At 40.6% G+C, this 25,908-nt stretch overlaps 2 protein-coding genes across 5 annotated transcripts; both read right to left on the bottom strand.

Moving 5' to 3' along the window:
- Positions 1 to 2,430: 2,430 nt before the first annotated feature.
- Positions 2,431 to 9,263, bottom strand: LOC104053644 (solute carrier family 2, facilitated glucose transporter member 11). Of its 2 annotated transcripts, none has more exons than XM_009515105.2 (11): positions 9,123 to 9,263; positions 8,519 to 8,679; positions 6,810 to 6,934; positions 6,424 to 6,553; positions 5,698 to 5,846; positions 4,948 to 5,135; positions 4,689 to 4,799; positions 4,080 to 4,181; positions 3,840 to 3,915; positions 3,035 to 3,162; positions 2,431 to 2,720 (listed from the first exon to the last, which is right to left on the bottom strand). In XM_009515105.2, the coding sequence occupies exons 1-11, from the start codon at positions 9,246 to 9,248 to the stop codon at positions 2,514 to 2,516; spliced, it is 1,503 nt and encodes a 500-aa protein (XP_009513400.2). In that variant the 5' UTR covers positions 9,249 to 9,263; the 3' UTR covers positions 2,431 to 2,513. The 2 variants fall into 2 exon arrangements, with proteins under 2 accessions (XP_009513400.2, XP_064322714.1); XM_064466644.1 differs by lacking the exon at positions 9,123 to 9,263 and adding an exon at positions 7,680 to 7,812 and having other exon boundaries at positions 8,519 to 8,609.
- On the bottom strand, positions 9,134 to 25,764 carry LOC104053643 (solute carrier family 2, facilitated glucose transporter member 11). 3 transcript variants are annotated; one of them, XM_064466649.1, is made up of 13 exons: positions 25,515 to 25,762; positions 23,841 to 23,939; positions 23,112 to 23,272; positions 22,365 to 22,489; positions 20,712 to 20,841; positions 20,418 to 20,566; positions 19,627 to 19,814; positions 18,448 to 18,558; positions 18,270 to 18,371; positions 17,126 to 17,201; positions 16,070 to 16,197; positions 11,164 to 11,229; positions 9,134 to 9,221 (listed from the first exon to the last, which is right to left on the bottom strand). In XM_064466649.1, the coding sequence occupies exons 1-12, from the start codon at positions 25,536 to 25,538 to the stop codon at positions 11,194 to 11,196; spliced, it is 1,329 nt and encodes a 442-aa protein (XP_064322719.1). In that variant the 5' UTR covers positions 25,539 to 25,762; the 3' UTR covers positions 9,134 to 9,221; positions 11,164 to 11,193. The 3 variants fall into 3 exon arrangements, with proteins under 3 accessions (XP_064322719.1, XP_009513399.1, XP_064322718.1); XM_009515104.2 differs by lacking the exons at positions 9,134 to 9,221; positions 11,164 to 11,229 and adding an exon at positions 13,217 to 15,710 and having other exon boundaries at positions 25,515 to 25,764; XM_064466648.1 differs by lacking the exons at positions 9,134 to 9,221; positions 11,164 to 11,229; positions 18,448 to 18,558 and adding an exon at positions 13,217 to 15,710 and having other exon boundaries at positions 25,515 to 25,764.
- Between the last annotated feature and the right edge of the window lie 144 nt (positions 25,765 to 25,908).

The raw sequence follows: 25,908 nt of genomic DNA, 5'->3' as shown, positions 1-25,908 counted from the left end.
CTCCTGAAAGACAGGAAATCCACAGGCTTTCTAAAATGAGTGGGTTTTATTCAGAGTGGAGTATGTGGCAGATCTGGGATCGGTTCTCTTTGCTGCCTAGTAGAGCCTTACATGAGAGAAGTGATTTAGAGGGGTCATATGGAATTTTGTAGGGAGTGTTCGCAGTGAGATATGTGTGGGGAAAGCAGGTTGAAAATGCTGATAGGGATAAAATAAATGGTTTGTTAATCTCTCCGTGTTAAAGGTGATGGGTGTCTTTATGCCCGATATTTTCTGAGTTAAGGGCTTCTCTACTCACTCCATTCCCCAGCCTGCAGAACAGGAGAACTTTCTATAGCTTGTGCTAAATGCTTGTACTGCAATAGTGTCATTTAAACAAATACTTTTAAATGGTGAAAACCTCCATATGAATACGCTTAAGTTGATTGCATGGTGTATATTGACTTTAAGTGAGCTCCTTCCCTGTAGCACCCTTGCTGTAAAAAGCCAGCAAATAAAAAGGTAGGAGTGTGGCCAGCAGGTCAAGGGAGGTTATCCTCCCCCTCTACTCTGCCCTAGTAAGACCACATTTGGAGTACTCTGTCCAGTTTTGGGCTCCCCAGTTTAAGAAGGACAGGGAACTGCTCGAGCAAGTCCAGCAGAGAGCTACCAAGGTGATCAGAGGGCTGGAGCATCTCCCTTATGAGGAAAGGCCGAGAGACTTGGGTTTGTTCAGCCTGGAGAAGAGAAGACTGAGGGGGGATTTCATCAATACCTATAAATATCTAAAGGGTGAGTGTCAGGAGGATGGGACTGGACTCTTTTCAATGGTGCCCAACGACAGGACAAGGGGCAACGGGCACAAGTTGGAAGTTCCACTTAAATATGAGAAAAACCTCCTTTCCTGTGAGGGTGCCAGAGCAGGGGCACAGGCTGCCCAGAGAGGCTGTGGAGTCTCCTTCCCTGGAGACACTCAAACTCCCGCCTAGACGCCGTCCTGTGCCACCTGTTCCAGCAGGGGGGTGGGACGAGATGATCTCCAGAGGTCCCTTCCAGCCCCCATTCTGTGATTCTGTGATCCTGAGAGATTAATTACTATGTGCCAGTGTTCATCTATAGCCCATGTTAGTGGATTGTGTCTCCTGTATCCAAAGCATTCTGAAAATAATGAAAATCCTGAAAAAATTTCCAGAAATAAAGTCTGTTTGTACAAACAGAATTTTCAGGGCATGTTTCCAAGCATTAAAAACAAACTCAAGTGACGGCTCCATCCATAAAGAGAGGAGCTTCTCTTTGTAATAATGGGGAACCTTCTCTTCGGAGATAGTTGAAAGCAGGTGGCATGAGCCAAAGCATTTAGTCACAAATCAAACTATAGTTGTTAGCGGTCACTTGGAAAAACTCAGACTGTATTTCTGATGAACTTCACAACCTATTTTTTCTGCTGGGTACAAAAATTGCTGGGTATTCCCAGCTTGTTTACATAACAAGAAAAAAACATTTCCAAAACAAACTCTTCCTTCCCTGAAAACATCTGATGTAATTCCCAGAAGCTTCTGTACCAGACTGGAAATCAGATCCTTAAATACCACAGATGCTTTTGGGAGTGTGCTGTATTTTATAGGAGCCATTTTACTTCTTTTGCATACAATAAGTAGTCTGTTTGGCTGGTCCTTCTCCCTGCCTGGAGTTACTAGGATGTTCTCCACTGAGACTTCCATTACATCTCCAGAAGTATTGTTGCGCAGTACAATTTCATTTTCAGTATTTTTTTTGCTGTTACCGTAGCTGGAACATTTTTCCTAATTTACTGCGCTGAGTTTGAAACCCATGTCTGCTCAGGTCACCCTAAACCACTTATCTAGCTTTTGCTCTATCAGCCTGCTAGGAAAATCTTAGAGACTTCTGTGTTTCCCCAGCCTCCTGAGTGATGATCATTTAGCCTTCTTAATCCTTCCTTCCCTTGGTTTGCCTTAACTTATTTCACTTGTTCCTTCATATTTCAGATACTCTTCCCTGAACTATTTGTCAGCAGTTTCCTGATTCTAAGTTTTGTACAGCTGGTGAGGTCTTGTTTAGGAAAGCTCAATAACAAACTGTTCAGATGTCTGTGACGTTGGACGGGACTCCTGGGAACAAGAGAGATCAACTGAGGCCCAGGGTTGTGGGACCAGGGCTGTGAGCCAAGCTTGTATGTATGTTCCTGTAGCAGGATTTGTGCCCTATGGACTGTTAACAAAATGTTTTAAAACTTCACAAGGTAGACTAGCATTAAAGGTGGGGTTTTTTTCTTTAGAAAAAAATATCGTTATAACCAGTAGATCTTAAAACTGAGTGATGAAATTGTCTGTGAAAATATTTAGATACAGCAAGAAATAATATTCTAGCATAATGAACTTCATATCTATGATTTAAAAAAAGAAAAAAGGAGTAAGACACAAAACAGCTTGCAGATTGTTTTTAATGTTTCCTGTTTAGTTCTGCAACATTTTTTCCTGTCTTTTCTAAGAGATGCAAATTTGTGTTCTGGACATTCAGAGTTTGGTGCAGAACAGCTGTTCCTTAGGAAAGTTATTTTCAGTGACTGAGGTTTCTTTTTTTCCAAAATTCAGCTTGTGGAACTCTGCTTTTATTTCCATGATTGACTTTCCCTTGGTCTCGGGGAGATACAGGTAGATGAAAATTGCTGATAAAGCAAGGATTCCCAAAAAGATAAGGAAGCAGAAGGGTCCAAGGTTATCCTGCAAGCAGAAATGGGAGACACTATAAGGAAAATAAAAATCTCATTTCTGTTTCCCTGCCCTTGGGTGCAAGTCTGTGTCTTAGTAATTAAAATTCAAAGGTGTTCTTAATACACAAACCAGGATGGGGGTATCAAAGAGAAGTTTCCAACTGCTGCTCCTCTAACAGGCTTGGGGGATTCCTGAGCAGGTTTGGTGTTTGGACAGAGCTCTAAGCTTTGCATGTCATTGCAACTTATTGCTATTATTTTGCTCCCTGTCAGCAGTTGGAAGTGGATTAGCCTGGAGGGAGGGATCCAGTTAGAGTCACTTACAACAATGAATGGAAAAATCATCCCCAGTACAAACAGTCCCATCCAGTTGATGCAGCCAACAATCAGAAAGGCTGATGGTCTGAATGACTGACTGAAGATTTCAACCATGATAGATATAGTGGCTCCAGCTGAAAGAGAAAAGCAAAACACAAACGAGGTATACTCCTTTGCTTGCTCCTGACAAAGACCCTCGCAACAGCAGTGGTAGAAAATGACAGACAGGCAGAATCAGTGGCCTGCTGGCAGGTAGGCTCTGCTATGAAGGTGAAAGACCTTGATTCCAGAAAGGGACTACAGCTGTTAATTTAGGTTTCTCTTGTACATACTGGAATCCTTTTTCTGATGCCAGTGGGTATGTGCAGTTCTATATTGCACTGGTAGCCATTATTAGTGCAGTAATTTATAAAACCAGCTCCCATTTTGGTTCCTGTGGTCAGTTCCCCATGAAGCATGTTGGTAGGCATAAAGCTTAACTTACTAAGTTAATGAAGATGATTACGGTAATATACCTGGCAATGCCTAGAATCTTGTTCTAGTTGAGTATTTTAGAAATCATCCTGAAATTTCTGTCTCACACCCTCTGGAGAGGATGATACTGTATTTTAAATTATTTAGATCATGTGATCGGCAATAAACTTAGAGATGTCTGTATCCTTTTCCTGCCTCCTACTTGCACATATTGGCCCTTTCCTCCTTAATTTCCAGAACTTTTTACCATGGGACTAGTCTGTTCTTCCTCTGCCAGTTGTGTCACCAGCCAATATGACGCAAAATTTCCTCTCAGCATTGCCACTGATGTACTCACATGGTCCAATTCCATAGAAGATAACGAACAGGAAGATCAAGATAACACTGAAGTAATGCATCCAGAAAACCTGATGCTAAAAGTGAGAAACCAGTGATATCAAACTGTTAGATACATGACAGAATGGCAGAGCTCTGTGTTTTCTGCCACCAACTCAAATTTTTGTACATATCCTGTGAGGCAAGACCAGAAAGGTCGGCTGATGCTGGGTAAGTAGCTAGAAGGCTGCTGCCTCATTACCTGCAGCGACAGGGTCATGGTAAGGAGCGCTAGCACAGAACACATCAGCGTGTATCCTCCCCATAGCAGCACCTTCCTCCCAAATCGGTCTATAAGGGCGCTCTGAAAAGCAGAAAACAGGGATCATAAATCCCAGTTCTCAAATGAAATAATTCCTCCCCTCTCCATGTGTTCTTCACAGAAGACTTATCTGAATAATAGCCAGAAATTGATGTCATTTGAGACTCTCTTAATTCCTAATGATTTTTATCAGCTTCTACAAAGCTAGTTCATTATTAATTAAGCTGTGTTTATTAGTCAACCCTAGGCTGTTGTTAGACAGTTCTCTTTCTTGATTGCTCTTAGATATCAAATAGTGCACACATACATACACACATCTAATCCAGAATATCAGAAAATTATTTTACAGAATAAAAATTAGTCTAAAGACATACAGTCCTGCAAATAATTTAGGAAAAGAGCTGCCTTTTATCCTGCATATGGTTTTGCAGAAGCAGGAAGGTGAATCTTAGATTACGCAAATCTTCTCCAAGCCCAGTTGTAAGTAAGAAAAAGTACAACTGTTGACCACAATAAATTTTTCCTTCAAACTCAAGTCTGAAGACTTACACACAGTATAGAGGATAAGCATTCACACAACCCAACTCCCAGGGACACGTATGGGATAAGGTATTCTTCAAACTTGGCTGTGTGGAATACTTCAAAAGAGTAGAAGTATATCTGAAAAATGCAGAGAGGAAATGCACCTGTGAAGAAAGTGTGGCAACTGTGATGCAATTCTAAAGTGGTGTAACAGCCAGTAACTTAGAGGGGTTTGTAATGCTGCCTAGTGTTGTCTCTTGTTCTGGGAATAAAGAGAGCACTCAACTGCATTGATTCCACAGAGCTGCAAGGTAGTCATGACAGTCATCAAGATGTAAAGTTGCCAGCGCAAAGATCGCTCCTTTATTACTTCGAGGACACGCAAGGTTTTCGTACTCGTCATTGCAACCTTCTCCTTCATAATGTCATCAATTTCTGCTTGATGGTCTCCTTCCCCCCAGAGCTTCCTGATGGCTGTTGGGGAGAAAGAAGGCAGTGGATTATTCTACCAGTATAGCTCCATCACAAGTGATTACATTAAACCTTTTAGTCTGCCTGTCCTTTGGCATAGGTGGTGGTGTTGGTGCTGTCTGTTTCTGCCATCTGGTTGGGTCTGGGGCAGTCAGCAAAGGGAAGAATTTGTTTCTCTGGTTGTCAGTATAGCATATCTTTCTAATGTTGTGTTGACTTAATTGGAAACAAAGCAAACATTTAAGTACCTTTTTATTTAATAAAAAATAAACTGCCTAAACTGTTCCCTTTAAAGAAATAAAGTAGTTCCCACCAAAGTGGGAAATCTTAGACATGCTAATATATATCTATCGTTCTTGTCTTAACTGATTAAATTAGACTGAGTGAGGCCCCAGGTTAATACAGATCTATTGCCGTAGGGTACCTCAGCTGTTTTATTTAGAGCTGCCTCTGCTATTACTCAATGGGACTGCACTGTGCTGCACAGCTCTGCCCTGCTCTCTTGTGTTCTACAGAGGCTGTCCCTCTAACGTACCAAATGAAGTGAAGAAAGTAGACACACTACCTTTCCTGCAGGCTTCCTCATTACCCTTCTGTATCAGAAGGTAGGATGGTGAATCAGGGAAAAATGGGAGGGTAACCAGTTGAACCAATGCTGACAGTCCACTAGATGCTAACAACCATGGCCACAAAGCTTCACTTCCTAAAATCTCCCTAGAAAGCATATGTGAAATAAAATTATGTTGAAATAATGGAATGAATGTTGAGAAAATTTTTCCTGAGTGATGAGGGCTGCTCAGAATCCATTCAAGGGTGCAGTGGAGCAAATATCTGAATTGATAATTCAGGAAATTTCATAAATTTGGCTATTTTGATTTCTGACAATCTTAAAGAAATTATTTGGCATTTTGAAAAACTTTCTAAATATCATCAGGATCCAATATAATGTCTAGAGAGCAGATGAGACTGATTTGACCACTGTTTGACCAAAAGTCCAATATATCTTGCTAACACTTTTCATGTAAGTGTAGTAAATTTTGAAGGGGGAGTCACCTAGTAGAAAGGGTGTGGAAATATGAAGAAAACATTATGAGTAATTAATTTTTCTTTCTCCTATATTTAACATTATGTTTGCCTCAAATATGATAAAAACTTTTCTTCTGGCATAAGCTAAGGCCTGTTTGGAGGAAGGTGAGAGGGTTTCTCAGTCCCTGACTAGGTGATAGGTTAAGGTCATAGAAAGATTTCTCCTACTTTTAGTGTAATCCAATAGAAAGACTGGAATATTTACCGTAGTCCAATAACCTGTCCTGTGAGTTTTCCCAGTGTCAGAAAAACAGCAACTGTGGAGTTGGTAAATCCACGCAGCTTCTTGGGTGAAATCTCTCCTACATACTGAGGATGTATATTGAGAGAAAAACCTTTGAGATAGAAGAGGATAAATGACTGTTAAACTACTGAGAAAAGCTTAACTTTCTGACTCCATCCTCTCTTACATTGTTCCCATTTATTCTGGTATTTGAATTAAAATTTCTTGTGAAAGAAATGATGTTGTTAACTTTTGTTAAGTGTCTAGTTTATTTGCTTTAAAAATAATTCTCCAAGAATGGCAATACCTACAGAGACATTTGTGGGACAGCAAGGATGCTTGCTCTCCACAGTGGCATGAGCACGTACCTGTACCAATGCCGTAGAGAAAGCGTCCAACCAGAATCATCTCAAAGGATTTGGCTGTTTTACTGAAGGCCATGAAAAGTGCAGCTACCAGCATGATCAGGTTGGTGCACATTTGGCACTTTTTTCTGGGAAAAAAAGCCCACAAGAATTCAGTGTGAAATCAGAATGTCTTGCCCTCTTTTGACTAATCTTGCTGTGACAGGAAGCATGGTACAGTTATTCCTGCTGTTTTGAGGAATGGCTGAAATAATTCTGACTTTGGATAGTCCAAGTGAATCTTTAGAATTTCAGGATCCTTAAGATTTGAATTAATTAATATTTCTTAGCTTAGAATTTAAAAAGTTGGAACACTTCATCAGCATTTCCACAGTACAAGTAGGGAAAGAGCTCAAAGAACTGGCCCAGGTTGTCACCAAGTTTTTTAAATGGCTAGAACTTCTCATAAAATGTCAGGTTGTTCCCCAGAAATAATCCGAGTCCATGGCTCCCCTGGACTAGAATGGCTCATATTAAAGATGCTCTTGGCTAAATGGATGTGATCTGAGATGGCCAAAACAGTTTTTAGAGGCATATTTCAAAAGACACTCTGTGAATTGTGGGCTGGTATTTTCACAACCCTGATGTCTCAGGCTCAGACCAAAGTCTTTTGCACTCAGTTATTTTTTTCGTGATGCTTGCTAGACAAGCATCCTCTTGTGTGTAGTAAGGATTCACACAGATCCTTTGTTTAGAAGGCTTTGATTCAGCAATTACATTATCATGTGTTAAATAACCCATGGGAGAAGTGTGTGATCTTGTTTCCAGTCTTGGGAGACCCTCTGAGTGTGGGATGAGGCAGTGTCCCACAAGAAATTTCTTGGGGGCACTTACCTGATAGGAAAGAACACAATTGCAGGCAGGCTAAGATGGTTTGTTGAGACCCATATGAGGGGCCTCTGGATCAGTGGGTTGTGGAGCAGATCTTTAAGTGGGTCACACCAAGTAGATATGTTTGCCAATTTCTCTGCAAATGAAATTAGTGGTGTTACACACAAGGCACTGAGAACAGATGAGAGGGTGAGCAATCCTTTGTCCATCCAGTGGGAAAGACAGTTTGGAACTGACTTTCATTAAAATGGATTGCCAAGAGCAGAGTTGCCTCTTGGATCATTTATTTGGTGCTGATTGTATCTTTACAGTGTAGTTACAGGGAATTTTTTTTTCCTATTCTGTTCACATTTTCATTAGCTTAGATCTGAATATTTAATATAACGTCATCACCCCAGAATGAGTGCATTTAAATGGAAATCTGGCTCTTCTATGACCCTTAAGGATATCTTCCACAGAGTGGTTTCCAGGTGGTTCGAGTAACTGCATATAGCGTGTTACAAGACATACAGCTCCTTTTTGGGGGTTTGTAGAGCTTGGGAGATTTTTATGAGAATCATAGGGGATCTTGAGGAGAACACGAGGCAGTTATGCTTTCCTGCTACTCCCAGAGGAACTGATCCAGTGATGTGATGATGAAGGCATCCTTTACAGAAATACAGTTCACTGGGGAGAGCAGGTAAACAAGCTAGAAGACTGCTTGCTACTTGAAAGAGGTGGATGTGCTGGCAAACCAAATCAGTTTAGTCTTCAGTCAGACTGCTTCAACCAAGAGGTTTATTTGTTCACCTTGGTATTTCCCTGTACTTTCTGACCGTTGAGCTGTTACAAGGAACACTTACTTCCTGTATTTTGTAGTCAGGTAGCCACAGCAGAGGCTCCCCAGGAATCCTCCTATCCCATAAACAGACACAATGAAGGACCACAACAGCATGATTGTCTCAGGATGGAGGGGAGAGCCATGTCGCTCTATCCAGGTTTCATTAATAAACTTCCTGATGTGCTGAAAAATAAAAGGAGATTTGACTAGACAATGGGTATAAGATCCCTTTGTATTATTTGGCTGTTGTACTTCAGATCTAGCCTGTGGTTCTAATATTAGACTCCTTTCGAGACTAACTTTCTTAGTAAAACAAGTTAGCTGAGATGACATTGCAAAATCTTGTTTGTATCAGTCAGTAAGCTTCCTGAGGAAGCACGCTAAAAGCACATTTTCTGCCTTCCTTTGGAGGCTTGTATACTATGTGGTAACAACTTATTTAAAACTGAAAGTACCATCCTGTCCTTTAAAGGAGAAAAAGTGCTCTACACACTTGATGTCACTCTTAGGCAAGGAAAAGGCATGGATGTATCAGCTGAATGCTCAGTAAATTTGAAATTTATGGTGGAATGATGAGCTCAAGCTCTACATTTTGTGTTTTCAGCCTCAGGGAGGTGGCTACTTACCACAGAAGGATAGTTGATGATAGAAATGTGGAATCCATATGGGAAACTACCACCAATTCCCAGCACTAAGATCATTTGAAATAGTCCCTGGAACTGAACCTGAAAAGCAAAAATAAAAATCTCCATCAGCTTCTCAATTATCTAGTTTTGTGCTTGGATTTAAACATTTTTCCAAAATGCCTCTAACCTACTGCCAAGGTACAATCATCAGCTACAGTGCCATAGCAAGACTAAGTGTAAGAGTGATAATCCACCACTTTGCTTTCAAGAAGGAGAAGGAGTTTTAAAATATGTTCCCAATAGTACAGTTCTCACTGTATGCCTGCAATATTTGACAGGTTAGCTGGATAAAGGTGTCAGTCCTGGATGTGGGGAAGAGGGAATCAGTTTCCTCGTCTGCAATCCACAGTAACCTATCTATATCAAACCACAATGTTATGCCACAAAAGTACAGCATTAAAAATCAACAACATTTTATCATATTCTCTGCTTTCATTTCTGACTGTTGTGTCTTTAAGAATAATAAAGAAAAGATCCTTCTAACATTCAACTTTTTCAGAAAGTCATGGACTACGAAAAGAAGATAATAATTTGGAATAGCCCCTATAATTGCATTAAAACAAAAATCTTCCTGACTTTGATTTAGAATATAATTTCTCCTTTCTTAATATTTTATTTTTCTAGTTATTTAACCATGAAAGTATGTGCTTGGCATCTTCCAGGCTAGGGAGATACTGTCCATCTGTAATTTCCTTGGTCAAGGTTTAGGGATTGAGATACACTGGCTGCTCTGAGGAATGAAATAATTTTAACTGTAAATACAGAAAAACAGAACATGTAACTACTCAGACCTTTTTGAGATATGTGATACCACTGGTTGTCTGTCCTGTTTCCAAGTGCCTGCAAGGCTAGATGGAGCTATCCTCAAACAGCTTATACTGTACCTAGCAGAGCAAACGTAGGACAATTTTGATTTTAACCCCATCAGGATCTGTTCAGGGTCTTTTGAGGTTTAACTGCTTCTCCCTTTTTATTCAGCACATTACAGACCAGGACAGTAACACCATCTCTGTACAGAGGACACTGTGCTCTGTGTTCTTTTCATGTCAGTTATGAACTTCATGAGCTCACAGCTTTTCGGAGATCAGTGCCTGGATGAAGAGAAGCTGGTAGAAAATGCAGTCAGGCTGGAACAAAGGAGTGTGAATAATGCTAGACTGGGAGATACTTAGAAGAATGCCCCTTTTTATAGTTCTTAGGTCTGTCTTTCAAGAGCTTGTTAGTGAATTAGTCCACAGCTGGATTTCCCAAGTTATCACATGACAAGAAGCTATGGACCAGAACACTCTACATTTCCTTTAAAATCCTGTCTCGAATTCAGTGCATTTTCTGATTGGGAAAAGCTTTCAAACAAATAAAGAACTCACCTTCTCACTTTTCCTTATTTTTGCAATAGACTTACAAATTAACAATTTTAATACTTAAAAAGGAAAGCAAAATAGCTTCTTGCTGGCAGTTGAGAAATGGAGCAAGAAGTACTTATCACTTCTTCCCTGTTTAAGACTATGGAAACTCTTGGTGGATCATATTAATCGTCTTTGGATGAAATGAGGAAAGTAATTTGTTTTAAACCTTATGTCATTAATTTCTTAGCCTGTTGCAGTACAGTTAATCTGTTCATTACTTTGGGAAGTAATTCGAGTGCTTAATAATTAGTATTGTTTTCAGTAATTCAGAAGACAAAAATACAGTAGCATTGCCAGTAGTAGAACTGCCAGGACTTTAGTTATTTTATTTTATTTTATTTTATTTTATTTTATTTTATTTTATTTTATTTTATTTTATATTTTAATCTTGTTGCATGGAACATTATTTTCATGGCCCCAAGCCCCATTGTTCTTGGTGATTTTTAAATGCAGAAGAGAAAGATGGTCTCTGTCCCAAAAGAGCTTATAATCTTTAAGGAACCTGGATCTTTACTATTTTGTTAGCTTTGTCCTTTATAAGTCAGAGCCCTGAGAAAAAGTGACCAGATACTCACCAGGTCAGAGAAGAAGGTAGCCATCTCCTATCAAAGAGCCGATTCCTGTTGCTTACTGGGTAGTACCTGCTGAAAGAACCAAATGCTCACATTATGCAATAGCAGTGTTAGTGAACTAGCCCGATGTTATTGAAGTTAAATTTTACTTCAAAGGTTTTTGAGTTAATTACACATATTTCAGCTAATGTACAAAGTTTAGAATTGTTGGATTAAATATTTCAACCAATGGTTGTGACTAGCCCAAGTAAACAAGATGGTCACCCTTGCAGGCAGTCTTGTGCTAGGGGGATAGGGAACTGAGACATAAATTTTAAACATTATTCCGATAATCATAACTTGCCTAGTTTTCAGTATAAGCTGAGAAATAAAAAGACAAAGATATCTGTTGGGAATTTTAGATGGGGCTTGGACAGTGAACTATAGGACTTTGGCATTTAATAGGAAAGAGCTATCCTCTCTTCACGTGACAGCAACTGGAGCACATCGTAACTTAATCATTACTTAAAGGAAGTGAAAAGCTCCGTCATTTTGGAATGGGGTGTAAACTTAACTATTCTGCAGTGGCGCACCAGGTTTGACCAGCCAGATGTTTAGTAGTAGCTTGGGAGAGGAAGATTCAACGTCATGCACAGTTTTGTCTGGCTTTTGCCATTAGTCAGTATGTTTATTTTTGTGTCTGTGAGAAAAAAAAATGCTTTGAAACTGTCCTGTAACCTCCATAGCTGGAGTGTTATCTCTTCCTTCAGATAGAAAAGTCTCAGGCTTTAACTTCATTTATTTCATAGTTAAGAGCGTTTTGTATGTATTAAGTTGGTAAATGGCTTAAATATAATTTTCCATGTTAGTTGCTAGCATCTGCCTTGCTTTGATGATACTGGGGGGAAGACACAAGCAGGCAGTAATACCTAGCTACCAGCATGGGGCATTCCTCCTCAAACACAGCCTGTTGCACATGTTTTCTTACATTCTGCTTCACCCACTTCGACTTAGTATACTTTATACATATTGCAACTTTTACTCCTTGCTCTTGTACTTTCATTTAGGATTCCTGCTTTTGGTAGATTAAGAGTCTTCCTCTCGTAATGCCCTTAATGCGTAATATCTTTTGCTTTTATGTTGATTAGTTACTGTACTGCTCTTCTGCCCTTATTACTCACACTGTGCAGAGGCCACCTTTATTAGATGTGCAGTTTCATAATTAGTGCTAACAACTAGTTAGCAGGTATCTTACAAGATATCCTTTAGTTGTAATTGTGATCAGGACAGTAAATCTCACAATATCAAGTCATTTAGTCATTTATCTTGCAATTTTACAGTCACATGTGACACAGCCAAGCTGTGCTAAGCCTTCCTTAATACAGACCAACTAGACCAGATCTATGTTTTTTGTGCCTATCTGACAGCAGTTCACTGGTTCAGTTTTTAAGTGTTTATATCTGCCTCAGTTGGAGTCAGTATTTGAGACATATCTTGCCTATCAGCTGATGTCTCTGGAAGGAAATGTACGTATTGTGTTCCTGAAACTTGTGAATGACTGTCCTCTTTGTCACCTCCTATGTATATCTGAACCATAGCTTTTCGCTGTTTCGTCCGTTGACCAGACTCTTACCAGCATACAGCTCTTGCTCCACTGAGTACAGGCAAAGGTTGACCTGTGCTCCAAATAGCTGTTCTGCTTTGTTGTCACGTTAATGTTCCACAGAGCATCTGCTTACTTTCTGGTGAGGATCTTATGAGGAAGACTTTCCTAATAACATCTAATGAATAACTGAGAGCAGAGAAGTGGCTCACTAGAGAGTCACTCCAGCAATGCTACCTGATGCCACTCTACTTGTGTTTCCAAAGACTTCAGGTATTGTTGTAATGGAATGAAGGCTGTTTTCCAAATGACTGGTTAGGAAAAGTGAATTCTGTTTTGCAAAAAGCTGAGATTTCTTTACTATATTGGTAGTTGTCTACCAACTATTGGTAGTTTTAAATCGCATTGTTATATATATATGGAACACTCCAAAATTATCGAGCTTTTCTGATTTTAAGGTCACTTCATGTTTCATAGATTATCTTCTAGCGCGAAGTCTTTAGTAGTGAGGAATCTCAATGCTAAAGACAGGAACAGTGGAAAACCCCAGTCATGGAAGGGCGTGTGCACGAATAACTTGTTTTCTAGTCAGCTGTCCCTCAGGGAGATGCTGATGTTGGGAAAGAAACATTTGTGGAGGCCAGAAGTATTATTACAAGGCAATCTGCCATTTTTATTATGGTTCACATTTCCGAATAAAAATACGCAGCAATTAAGACGAAAAATTGAATCAATATTTTGAATAGCCTTATTTGAGTTGAAGTAAATATGCCAGTCAAAGCAATACCAGAGTTAAAAACACTTATTTTACTGTGCAAGTCTAGAGTATAGATTTTAATTTGTATAGTGTGCTCCACTGCAAACCTTAGCTTTTTTTCATGTTCTTGCTAATAGTATTGCTTTGCTACTAGGACTGTGTGAGCCTCTCATTAATAGAGGGAAAAGTGCAGAAAATGAGACACTTTCTAAAGAAAAGAAAAGTCCCATGAGCTAGCACATTTTAAAAAAAGTTTCTGGTGAAATTAATTGCTGTGGTACTTTACAAGATCACGCTACCCTGTAAGGCTCACAAACTCTTTTCATGTTTAGCTATGTAGAGCAGGAAGAAGAATTAGGAATTCAGTGTCAGATTGCCATGAAGGTCATTCACAGTTTGAAAGCCTGCAGTATGTGAACTCAAGCATGGATGTTGATTATAGATCAGTGTAGAAAATTATATTGCACCCATTCCTACAACAGAGATCATTTGGAATGGAATATCACACTAAATCTGGAAGTTAGAAAACTTGCACATTATATATTTTAACATATTCTTTCGCTTTGTTTCCTTATCTTAGTGCACATTACATGCTTGTAAAAATGGCAAAATTCCTATGGTAAATGAAACCATGAATTGTTATAGGAAATGCTTAAATGAACACCTTGTAATTCTAACATAAGGAACTTCTATTTCCTACTTTCACTGTAAATGGGTCTGATAAAATATTTAGTCATCTCTATAGCTGTCAATCAGTACCTACAATTGCAGGGAACAATAACTGAGGAGTCTGTACTGATTGCACATCCCTGAAACATGAGGATATGTGATCACTTCTTAGTCATGATGGAGAAATACACCCCAGGCAGGAGCCCTGCCTGTATCAAGAGCTGAAGGACATGACCGAGCATTTGCTGACAGTATGCTGCACGTACAGCAATGTACTATATGGAGATTTTTTAGGAGAAACTGTAAAGCAAGAGGTATTCCATTACAGCCAGGATTCCAGACTGGGGTCTGGGGCGGTTCTTCTGGGGTAAACTGGATCCAGGTAGCCAAAATCGCACAAAGTAGCAGCTAAACTGTCACGGGATTCATAGCCTGTGAGATATCTGAGGGAACTGTCATGCTAGAAGAAGAGCTACAGAGTCACGATGATGACGGTGATGGGAAAGATAGCACAGAGTATCTAAAATGACTCTAGGTGCTTGTGTTTTATACCACTGGATTCCACCCGTAAGTCCTTTAGCTGTATTGCCACTGAAAGGCACTATCCCTTGAGAACAGTTGTATATGAACGTTCTCCCCATACTTTACCATGAACAATTCTGAGCTTGGAATCAAGTGGATGCATTTTTTAGCAAAAACTTAAATTTAAGTCAAAGCAAGGAGGGCTGCTGCCCTGGAAAACTTCAGTCCAAAAGGGTTGAAGTCTGTCAAGCTAGATACAACAGAATGACACGATGTTATGCATGGGAACCTGGCAAGGCTTGATTATTTGGTTGAGTCTAGAGAAACAAAGAATTTCTCTCCTATTCCACTCAACTTTTCTTTAATCTGTTATGGATTGAACCCTAGCCAGAGACAGCAAGTCAAGGACTTCACTATTCCCATTTCAGGGTTATAAAAACACACTCAGAAATCCTAGAGAGAGAGGGGATTGCAGGTCTTCCCTTCCTCTGTGGTCACCAGAGTGTTTATAAATTCTACATGTAGTTTCAGTGTGTATTAATTGCTCTGTTATAGAGGAGGTTTACACATCAGCAAATGAAGCCAAAATGCTCATGATTCATACAAATCTATCCTGTTAATACCAGCCATCGTCTCCTCTGTAAGCTGCCCAGAGTGGAGTGTTTGAGAAAGGTGCTGGTTTGGCAAAACGGGAACCTTGTAAGTGACAGATATGAAAGCTGACAGTCCATCTGGACTGACTTGCTAGTCAGAAAATGACAAATGTCTTTTTTTTCCTTCCTTTTAAGAAGCCTGACTCCCTCTAATGGTGGGTCAAAGCCTGGTGCAGAAGGTGTAATCCTCTGTGACATAATTTGGAGTTGCTGGAACATGCTTCTTTTTAAAGTTTAGCTTATTGAATTCTTCTGTGATTTCCACAATTGATTTCCCTTTTGTTTCTGGAAGGAACAGGTGGATAAGTGTCCCTGAAGTGAAAAGTACCCCCATAAAGATGAGGAAGCAGAAGTGCTTGAGTCTTTCCTGCAGGGAAGAGCAAAGTGAGAGAGAGAGCAAGATAAGCCTATCTTTTCTTCTGGCACTTTCTTGGCACAGTTTTTGTATTTGGGTCCCAAAGTACTTTGAATTTGATAAAGAGTTCTTGCATTTTGACCTTTGACAAATCACAGAATCACAGAAAATATTTCAGTCAGTAAATATTTCAGTCTGAATAAGTATCTTGGGCAAATCAGGGCCCTTCAGCTGCAAAAGTGGACTTGGGAGAGCAGGTGCCAAGGCCGGTTTAGTCTGACATGGCATTGTCATCTCCTGCTTCTCTTCCTGCTCCCATGGCCAACTTGAGCTTCGTGCCCCTGGGGAGTGTTCCAGGGAAAGTCACTCACCACGATGAATGGGAAGGTTGTTCCTATCACAAAGACTCCCAGCCAGTTGAGAACTGCACTGATCACAAAGGCGGATGGTCTGCATGAGACCTTGAAAATTTCAATCCTAATGGAAACTGTGGCACCAGCTGAAAGGAAAGAATAAGAATTATTACTTGTTGATGTGTTCGATTTGAACATTTGGTTGAAGCGTTACTGTTACACAGTCAGCAAGTAGGTGCTAATGTCATGGACTGGCATTCAAAAGACTTGAGTATGTCACTGGCTTTTAGAAAAGAGAATGTTTGTGGCATCTTATAAACTGCTAGACATCAGTTTATTAAAGTGGCAAATTATTCAAATACATTTACCGGGGAGATTCAAGAATTAAGGTGTTAACACTTGAGGAAGTCTGACACCTAATGAAGGAAGCTGTGTAAGGATGGAATAATAACAGCTATTACTACTAAGAAGAATTCCCAGCATGATACTGCTAGATCACCAATGAGTGATCTTCCAGATTCACTTCCTGGGCATTTCAGTTATGTTTTGAAGTCACAGGACTTTGACAGCTTTGAGTTAGGAAAATAATTCCGCCCTGCCATATAGTATGGCAAATATTTTAAGAACGAATAGGCTTTTAAAAAAAAAGTTTAAAAGGAGCAGGTGGTATATGCGAGGAAAATAATTACTCCAAAGTTGGTCTTCTGCACTGCTGTCTATGTGGGATAAGATGTAACATAATACAACACTGAATTTAAAAGAACACTTGCTTTTCTTTTTCGTTCTTTTTTTCTTAGTATTTTAAAAAAGAATCATTTATCCACCTGCTTTTGCTCTTTTTTTTCTGTATTTTTCCAGTGAATACTTTTTGTTCTCTTCTTTTCCTCACATTAGCAAAACCCAAACCTGATGGCGTTAAAGTTTCTGGCAAATGATTGGACCCACAGTGTTTAAATGACTACAGGATTAGGTTAAATGAATTTACTTATGCTAAATGTTATGCACCATTTTCCTAGCTGTATTAATAAGCTCACATGACTTGATTCCTTTATTTCTTGTGAATTAAGTACTCACCTGGCCCAACTCCAAAGACAACTACAAACAAGATAATCAGACAGAGGCTGCAGTATGGCATCCAGAAATACCAGTCCTGGGGAAAAAAAAAAAAAACTTCTAGGTGAAATTTGTTGATAACCATAGCTGAGAAATGCTGCTTGTCTTCCAGCACTGGCTCTCAAGAAAAAATATACAGTGTGGGGGAACTGACAGAGAAATATGTGTGCTTTTTCCTGTGGATGGAGCAGTGAGGTTTTTGTTAGGTGAGCAGAGAAGGAGGTTTGCTAGCAGCTGTCCAGCTTGGAAGCCTTCAATTACAGGAAGTCTGAATAGTACTTTTCCACCCTGTCCTTTCTTCTTGACCCCACAGTGCTTCCCCGAACACTTAGAGATATGAGAAAGCCAAATCATATCTTTCTTCACTTTTGTTAAGTGATAGGCTCAATAACTGGTACTGGAAGGGAACTTTCCTAGATCTTAGTCAAGAATATATGAGACGAGATTTCTCTCTCCTGTGTTTAAGAACGTACATGAATGAAGCAAAACTGGAAGTCTGCTGCTACCTTGCTTCAAGGCTAATTTTACAGTAGTGTCTGTAGAGCAGCTCTTGGATGAATACTGGTAACCCAGTAGATTTGCTTCTGAAGAAGCTACAGCGATGTCACAGTGTTATAAAGGTGAACTGGTCTCCAGTCTGTGAACAGATATGTGCATTCCTAGTGTCTTCTGCAGCAAAGTTAAATTTCAAATTAACTGATGCAAAAAGTCTGGGTTTTTATTGTTACCTGTTAAAAACTGCGAGAATAGAAAGGACCATTTTCCTAGGACCATCCTTTGATCTATGCTGGGTGGTGTTTGGTCCTTGCAGTCTGATGAAATCAGGAATCAGTGCTAGTCTCCCAGTATTTTATGTGCTCCTGTGCCGAGGCCATGGTGAAAGGAAGGCAGGAGTACAAGAGAGTACTTGCTGAGAGAGGGTTTAATCCTATGTATAGACAAGCTTGACCTTTAGGATATTCCCCTCCCAGAGGGTAATCTGTTAACACAGAAGTTATTTTGGCACTTCTAAGCCTAACTTTCCTTTCTCAGTAGCATGACCCTGCCCGTGAGCAGAAGTTAGAACAGATAATAGAAAGATCTGCCATGGGAAGGGTTTCCTTACCTGTAGGGAGAGAGTCACAGTGATACCAGCTAGCAGTGAACCCATGATCCAATACCCTCCTCTTAGGAGCACTTTTCTGCCCAGTCGCTCAATGATGGAGCTCTGAAGGACAGAAATCATACTGGTATCAGTGGCAGAAGAGCAAATTGTGGCCCATTCCTGTAGTAATGTGACTTACACAGATGACAGTAGCTACAAGTTCAGAGAGGCCAACACAGAGGGTCATATAGGAGATCATTCTTTCATCAAGGCCAGCTGCCTGGAGGACTTCAAAAGTATAAAAATAGATCTGGAAAAAAAAAATACATAAAACAGTAAGAGGAAAAAAAATTATTTCTTACCCATACTTGTGTGACATTGCCCTGGGTAGAAGCTGCTAAGCAAGGAGCATGCACCTCAGCTTTGGAGCGAGCTAGAATTCTGCACTCTTTTTGGTAGTATTCACTTTAGTGGCAGACAAAAAACATTATGAAATGTAATTAATTCATTCATTTGGTAAAAGATAAAATGCTGGGATAAAAGGACCTCCAGCTGCTGCAATGTAATTGGGTTTGCAGAGTCCCATTTAGGTGCTTTCAGAAACAGCCAGGTATATTGTCTTTTCTGGAGCCCATCCAAAAACATCATTGTAGGATATTCTCAAGAAAGAAGAGCATGTGTTATGGGGTCATGAGGGAGTAAAACAAGCACCTTTTCAGGTATCTCTGCTACTCTATGGAGATATGCTAAGGTGATAAAGATTTGGGTTTAAGCTGTGTTAGACTCAGCTGTGTATTTCCTTTACAGATGTTGCTGCATCGTGATGTTAGAGGCGGAAGAATCATGCAGGTAATTGCAAAGCTGTGGCTTCAAAACGATCCCAGAAACATGCTGCTGTGAGGAAGACGGGGAGAGCTGCAGAAGCTGCCAGAACAGTGAGCATGCTCATTGATTAGCTTTAAAGGTAGAGTAAGCATACTGCCATCCCAACTTCTTAGGCTGGTAAGAGCCAGGGGGCAAACAGCAGCAGTTGCAGGGAGCAGTAACATAAAACTACACTGCAGATTTTGCCAATATAGGGTGGGCTCATTTGTAAGAGTGGGTTCTGGGGCCTTGTAACAGCTTCCCAAAATGGCTGTTAAATAAGCCTAACTGAGGAAGGTAACTCCCGCAAGGACCAAGAGCTGGGCAAAGGGATGTCACGTGAAGACCCCAGCCAATCTTTGCGGACTGCTGCTGCTGTCCTGTAGGAGGGCTAGCAGACAGCAAGTTGTGGCCTGAGAAGCCTGAGAAAAATGGAGGAACTCCTGGAAGCCATAATGTGTCCTTTAAGATTGTCAGTAAGTGTTGAGACTTTTAAGGGCGAAATACACTCAACTGCATTGATGCCACATAGCTGAACTGTGGTGGTCAGAATAACTATCGTGTACAGCTGCCAACGGAAAGCTTGTTCTTTCATTAGCTCCAGGACACTCAAGATCTTGATGTTTTTCATTGTTGCCTTCTCTTTCATGATGTCATCAATCTCTGCTTGGTGATGGCCTTCACCCCAAAGCTGCCTTATGGCTGTGGAGGAGAAGGAGAGCAAGATCTGCCATGTTAGTTTGTCTGTGTTGTTTGTTGCCTAAGGAGTTTGTTGAGTAGTTGATGCATGTGTCTGGCAGCACAGCATGCATGAGCTGTGGCTGTGATGCAAGGCAGAGATATCCTATAGGATGTTCCAGAGCCCTGGTCCCCTTCTGCACAGAGGGACCTGTTTTGACAGAGGTGCCTAATGGGGTGCACGATGACTCCCTGCCCATGGGTCCTACTTTTCTCCCTTCTTCCTCTCAGGGTATGATCAGGGTACACAGCCAACAACCAGAGCTAAGAGGTGCCCTGTGGAGCCCTACAGTGCAAACAGCCATTTATCATTTACCATCAGAGCGATAGCACAGGTAGTGGCAGCTGAATGCAAAAGGCTTTGTAATACTGAACTGTAGAAAGAAGTAGTTTTGTGTTCTATGTGGGGACTACAATAAAAATATACATAGTAAGTATTCACAGAATCATCTTGGAAATGAGCAGGGAGAAGCTTTGTCCTGTTTATTTTTTACCATGTGGAGAGAGCAAACATCACAAAGCAATTGAAAGTCAAGTGAGGAACAGGAACCCGGAGCCCTCAGTTACCTTTTTTGCAGCCTTCCTGGTCTCCTTTATGCATGAGGAGATATGGTGGGGACTCAGGGAAGAAGGGCAGAGTAACCAGCTGGACCAGTGCTGGAAGTCCACAGGAGGCCATCAGCATGGGCCACAGGGACTTGCTGCCCAGCAGCTCTCTGGTGGGGATAAAATGTGCGTATAGAATCAAAGTTAATTGCATTGGTTTTGAGGACAGAAAGGAATGGATGGAAAAGCAGAGGAAGAAGCAAAATGTAGAGGGGATCCAGAAACTGATTGGGTGGGAAATCAATTGTATTCTACCTTTGTCCTGAAATTTGCCCTATGGCTTTTCCCAGTGACCAAAAGAAAGAGGAAGTAGAGTTTGCAAATCCACGTAGCTTCCTAGGGGAAATTTCTCCAACGTATTGATGATGTAGAGGAACACAAAGACCTTGAGGTGAGGAGAGAATTATGGGAGAGAAGAGAGAAGGCATTCATAACCATTGGAAATAAAATTGCATGTCAATAATTAAGCATTACAGAATATAGCTGCCACACACACCAAATTGTTTCTCATACCTCAACCCATGTATGAGATTTTTCAGTACTAGCTTTTCTAACCCTTTCTACAAAATGTTTGGTCCTCTTTTCGTAGTGCAGTTTCTGATCTTAAGAAATGTACAGTTTTCCCTTTGGGGTGTAGGTGAAGTCTCATCATAGTATCTCTTGTGAGCCTTAGCATAATTTAAAGGACACAGAGTACGCAAGTGCTGCATAACCAAACATCCTGTGGTAATATTAAATATGCTTGTAGTTAACCTGCATAATCTCAGCCTTTTCTGACATAATGCTGTAGAAGAGCTGTATGGTAGGTCCATTGCAGATTAAAATATACAGCGCTGTGTTCAACGTTGAATTGTACATGATTTAGGGAGAGACACAAGTATTTATTTTCCATTGTCCAGCAATAATTTTGATGACTTCAGGCAGAGTTGATGTTTCCAGCTATACGTGAAGTACTTAATTACTCAGACGTGCTGAAAACTAGACTGAACAAGAGCTTTCTCCTGATATGGTGGTCACAGCCCCTTCTCTCTGTTTTGAAAGCAACACGTTCTTCTCCTGGCTTTATGTGATGGCAAAGGAATACAGGTATGTGGTATCTTTAATAAAAGTTAAGTCTTTGCATGAAGCATGGTGCAGGTTCTAGACTATAGCAGGGCCCTTGTGGGTGGGTAGTTCTCAAAATACAACTGTAGTTCTTCAATACAACTGTATGTCAGAGAAGCAATGTACAAAATCTGGTTATTTGAAAAATAGATATGAATTTCTAATGAAATAAGTTAAAATAGGCATCCCTGTGAATATCCAAACTGAATGAAAAAGCAGCTTCTTGTGTAGGAGAGAAATACGAGGCATACTGACACCAGCACAGGATGTTTTTGCTGCATGTGATCTATCTGCCATGAGTGATTTTGCTTGATTATGTCCAGTTCTTTGTACTAAACCAAGGACTGACTTACTGCTTTGAAGCACGTTGAATAATCTTGTAGAACATCCTGAAATATGTTCAGAGTCAAAATTAAGTGGCCATGGCCTTGGACAGCCTGGTTCTCTGGAGCCTTATGAGAATACTAGCTTTGAACCATATACCATGTAATTTCCAGTGCTGCTAGCCAAAATTAAGGTAATATTATACATGTTTTTCCATCAGAAAAACCCCTTTGTTTCATGTTGTGTCAAAATATTTCTGACAGCTCTGAATATTTATGCACTTGGCAAAGCTGAATTTAATTTGGTATCAGCGAAATTAGTAGTAATTTTGCTCTTTATTGCTGGGTGTTATAGAAGATCTTCTGACAAGGGATCATTGACTTTAGTATTTTATTTTCTTAGTGGAAGGGTATTATTTACTTTGAATAAAGATGTAAAATTTTGGGAAAGCCTGCTGACCTGTGGGAGAAATCACTTTACCTGCACTTATTCCACACATGAAGCGCCCAATTAGAATCATCTCAAAGGACTGAGCTGTTTTACTGCAGCCCATGATGGATGCTGCCACTATCATGAGCAGATTGTTGCACAGGAGACATTTCTTTCTGTAAGTGCAAGAAAGCAAAAAAATTTTTTGTAAATCAGAAGGGAAATGGCACGTAAGCTCCTGGCATGTAGGATATCTTGGGTGAAATTGTCTTGCCAGTTTTGTGAAATTATACGTCAGTGGTCCAGGACAAAATAAGCCCTTCCACACTGTTGGCACCAGATATTCTGGACTCACGGTGTGTCTTGGCACATGGCTAGACCTAGGAGTTTGGAAACACTTTTGGGTTTTGTAGCAGAGAAAAGTTTTAAAGCTTTTCTGCACTTTAAAATATATCATGAAACATGTTGATGTAGCACTTAGGAGCATCTCAATGCTGCTATATTTTGAGTAGCACTTCCAAGAAACCTATTCTGTCTTTAGGCGGGGGTGGGGCTGCCTTTCCTCCTTGCCAAGACTAGTCCAACCTAAGTAACTGCATCTGGTGTGACAAGCTGGCAGCACAGCTGATTAGCCTGTGCCACAGGACAAGGGCAAGAAGCAGCAAAATCTGTTGACACCACTGCTAAGTTGGCAGTATTACAGCCGTGACTAAGCCTATGTCTGTCTCATGTTTGAAACCTCAACTGTAATTTCCTTAAGTTAAGATTCAGGTGACAAATCGTCTTTAAAATACATACTTGCCATACTTCACAGTTAGGTATCTACTTCCTGAAGAACCCAAGAGACCTCCTATACCAAAGACAGACACGGTGATAGACCATAGAAACAAGAGTTTATCCTCATGGATGGGGTAGCCATATCGCTCCAGCCAAGTTTCATTAATGAAAGCCTTAACATGCTGAGACAGAAAAAAAGAATTTTCATTAACAATAACTGTGACTCCAGTGCATGTATTTTATTATGTTTAGAACATAATTTTCTTGCTTCAGCTAAAGTCACTATTTCATAAAGACACACTATTTCATAAAGTGTGCATTAGCTAACGGACATAGTATAATAGAGTATGGGGTGTTCATTTTGCCATTAAAAGGAGTTCATTCTTTGTTTTTTTGTCCTTGAAATGTGAGGAACCGAGGCACGGACTTTTAGTGAAGAACAGTGTCAAATGAGACCACTTAAGTAGGCACATGTGCTGTAGGCTTACCGGGGAGACAGATGCCACCCCAATCAGTGTGCATCTTCTGACAAACAGTTCTATAAATAACAACTTATTGGTCTCCCTCTTGTCTTCTGTTTTCAATGCTTTGACATGTTCTGCTTTACATGATAGCATAGAAATGGCAAAGAATTGTGAGAGGGCAATATTGTGATTAAACCCTTGCTGACTGCCAGAGAGGAGCATCCTCAAGCAGGAAGGTAGACTCAGTGCTACCGTTAACCAGTGTGCCATATACATCTTTGCCTACCTGAGACATGTAGGTTATTGTAGAGATTTGAAAGCCAATTTGGAATGTTCCACCAATCCCCAGGACAGTGATAATTTGAAAGAGCCCCCGGTACTGCACCTGCAGAGGTAGAACAAAATCGTCTTAAGCTTGTAGTCACATCAGGCTGGTCTTGGAATGTGTCTTTCGTTCTCCAGACACATCTCATTTGTTCAAGGGATTTGCAGATAGGCATGTTCCCTTTGCTTACCCTGGTGTGAAGCATACATCCCACTGCGATTTCCCTACATCCAAATCAAGGAAATGCAGCCTTTATCTATGGAAACATTTCCCTCCCCTTCTCTATAATTAGTCAACAGAGTAGCAAGGTGAAGGTCATTCCACACTCCAGGGCTAAAGCACGTGAGAGTGGTTTTGGGGCAGGAGGTCTTACTTTTCTCTCTGCTGTCTGGGCAGTGGCCAGGCTACCTGCAGCTCAGACCTGTGCCCACAGTAGTGACCAGGCCCTCTGTACGCAGACCGTTCCTATCTTATCTGAGAGAGCAGCTGTTGTGCTAGCTACCCTTCAGGCCCTTGAATAGCAGGCAGTGATCCCTCAACTCAAGTTTTGTGGCAAAGCCTCCTGAAATCACCCACAGCAGCTAAAACTTTAGAAAAGTCTGAAATGGGGAGAAAAAAACCCAGACTGTTGTTGCTTGTAGCATGTTTTTCCACTCAGATTCCTGTCAGCATGGTAGCCCTTGGAAATCCATAGGTTTTTACCTAGATGGAGAGGAAGGAACAGCAAGGAAGGGTTTTGGGGCAGAAGTGCCCTACTGCGATGGTTCTGCTCAGGATGTGCTGTAGGAAGAAAGTGTCATTTCTAGCTCTTATCACCATCATCAGTTCTGAACTCTTGCCCCACCTGCCTGACTCAAGCAGCATGGTCATCTTAATATCTTGGGCGCTCTGAGAACAGGAATCACATTTTGACTGGATATTTTTTCTGATTTTTCTCTGGTTTATTACAGAGCTGAGAATACACAACCAGCACTGCGCTTGCTTAGGTTTATTCTACAGCAGCCTTTGCAGCAGGACATAGTGAATATGCCATGAATGAATGAAAAATCGACATCCTTTCAGAGGTGCCCTGCCATATTCCTCTTTCCTGAATGGGAGGTTAAATGTACCCAGCAGGAGCTGAGAGCTCTTTCTCAAAAAGGATTTGTCCGAATTGGAGGTATCTCACTGATGTGTGAGGGTTCAAGACTCAGCCATAGCCTGGATATATATGCTACAGGCCCCCACAAACATCCCTGTCAAGATGCTACAGCTGCCATCATCCGGTCCTGTTCCCCACCTTTCAAAACCTCTGCCTGCCATATCTTGCACTAAATAATTAGTCACATATTTAACAAAACTATTTTTTCAGCAGATAAGCAAAGCAAATGATGTTTGAAGGTAAGCAAATATTTTCCAGTAAATTAAAACATTTAAGAAATGTTAATATATCAATAAAAACATCATAAAGATGGATGACAGAGCATATGAAGTGCTAACATCTGTCATATGTCAAAACGGTGGGCAGAACCACTTCCAAAATGCTTTTAGCTAATAGAAGCCTTGTTGGTTTTATCAAGACAGTGATTTTTTTTCTATGAAACACTAGTAGCATCCAAAAATGTCACAGATGTAAATACCCCACCAAGCACTTACCAGGTCTGATAAAAAGCCGGTCATCTCTGGCTAGGGACTGGTTGTCCAGTGTGTGATGTGCCTTTGTCATCACAGGCTTCTGTGTCTCTGTCTCCCGCCTGCTGGTATGGCAGTGGGCATTTGGCTTCAAGGATCAGAGTTAAATTTTTACTATTTAGTCTTCACTCACTTACATTTACTTTGACTGCCAGATTAAATATTTCAGGAAATAATTGCATCTAGTCCAGTCCGCAGGGGGAAAGTTTCAAAGCAGAGGAAGTTTGCACCCTGGGGGGCAGGGGGGAAGAACAGTTCAGGCAAAAAAATCTAAACAGTTTTCCAGGAACAGTAAAATACTTTACTTCTGTGATACAGACTGAGGAGTACCTCTGCCGTAATCTACACAAAGCAAAAA

This window comes from Phalacrocorax carbo, chromosome 15 (assembly GCF_963921805.1).
Source record: "Phalacrocorax carbo chromosome 15, bPhaCar2.1, whole genome shotgun sequence".
Classification (NCBI taxonomy): Eukaryota; Metazoa; Chordata; class Aves; order Suliformes; family Phalacrocoracidae; genus Phalacrocorax; species Phalacrocorax carbo.
Note: the sequence above shows the minus strand (reverse complement) of the source record. Positions and strands in the feature narration are given on the sequence as shown.

Excerpts from the sequence above, each read along its gene's own strand:
- LOC104053644 (XM_009515105.2), bottom strand. The coding sequence starts at position 9,248 with ATGGAGATTTTTATTTTTGCTTTTCAGGTTCAGTTCCAGGGACTATTT. Across the intron at positions 6,935-8,518 it reads CTGACTACAAAATACAGGAA|AAAAAAGTGCCAAATGTGCA; the intron begins GTAAGTGTTCCT and ends TTTTTTTCCCAG. Across the intron at positions 5,136-5,697 it reads TGAGGAAGCCTGCAGGAAAG|CCATCAGGAAGCTCTGGGGG; the intron begins GTAGTGTGTCTA and ends TCTCCCCAACAG.
- LOC104053643 (XM_009515104.2), bottom strand. The coding sequence starts at position 25,538 with ATGACCGGCTTTTTATCAGACCTG. Across the intron at positions 20,567-20,711 it reads GGGCAAATTTCAGGACAAAG|AGAGCTGCTGGGCAGCAAGT; the intron begins GTAGAATACAAT and ends TATCCCCACCAG. Across the intron at positions 17,202-18,269 it reads CTGTGACTCTCTCCCTACAG|GACTGGTATTTCTGGATGCC; the intron begins GTAAGGAAACCC and ends TTTTTTCCCCAG.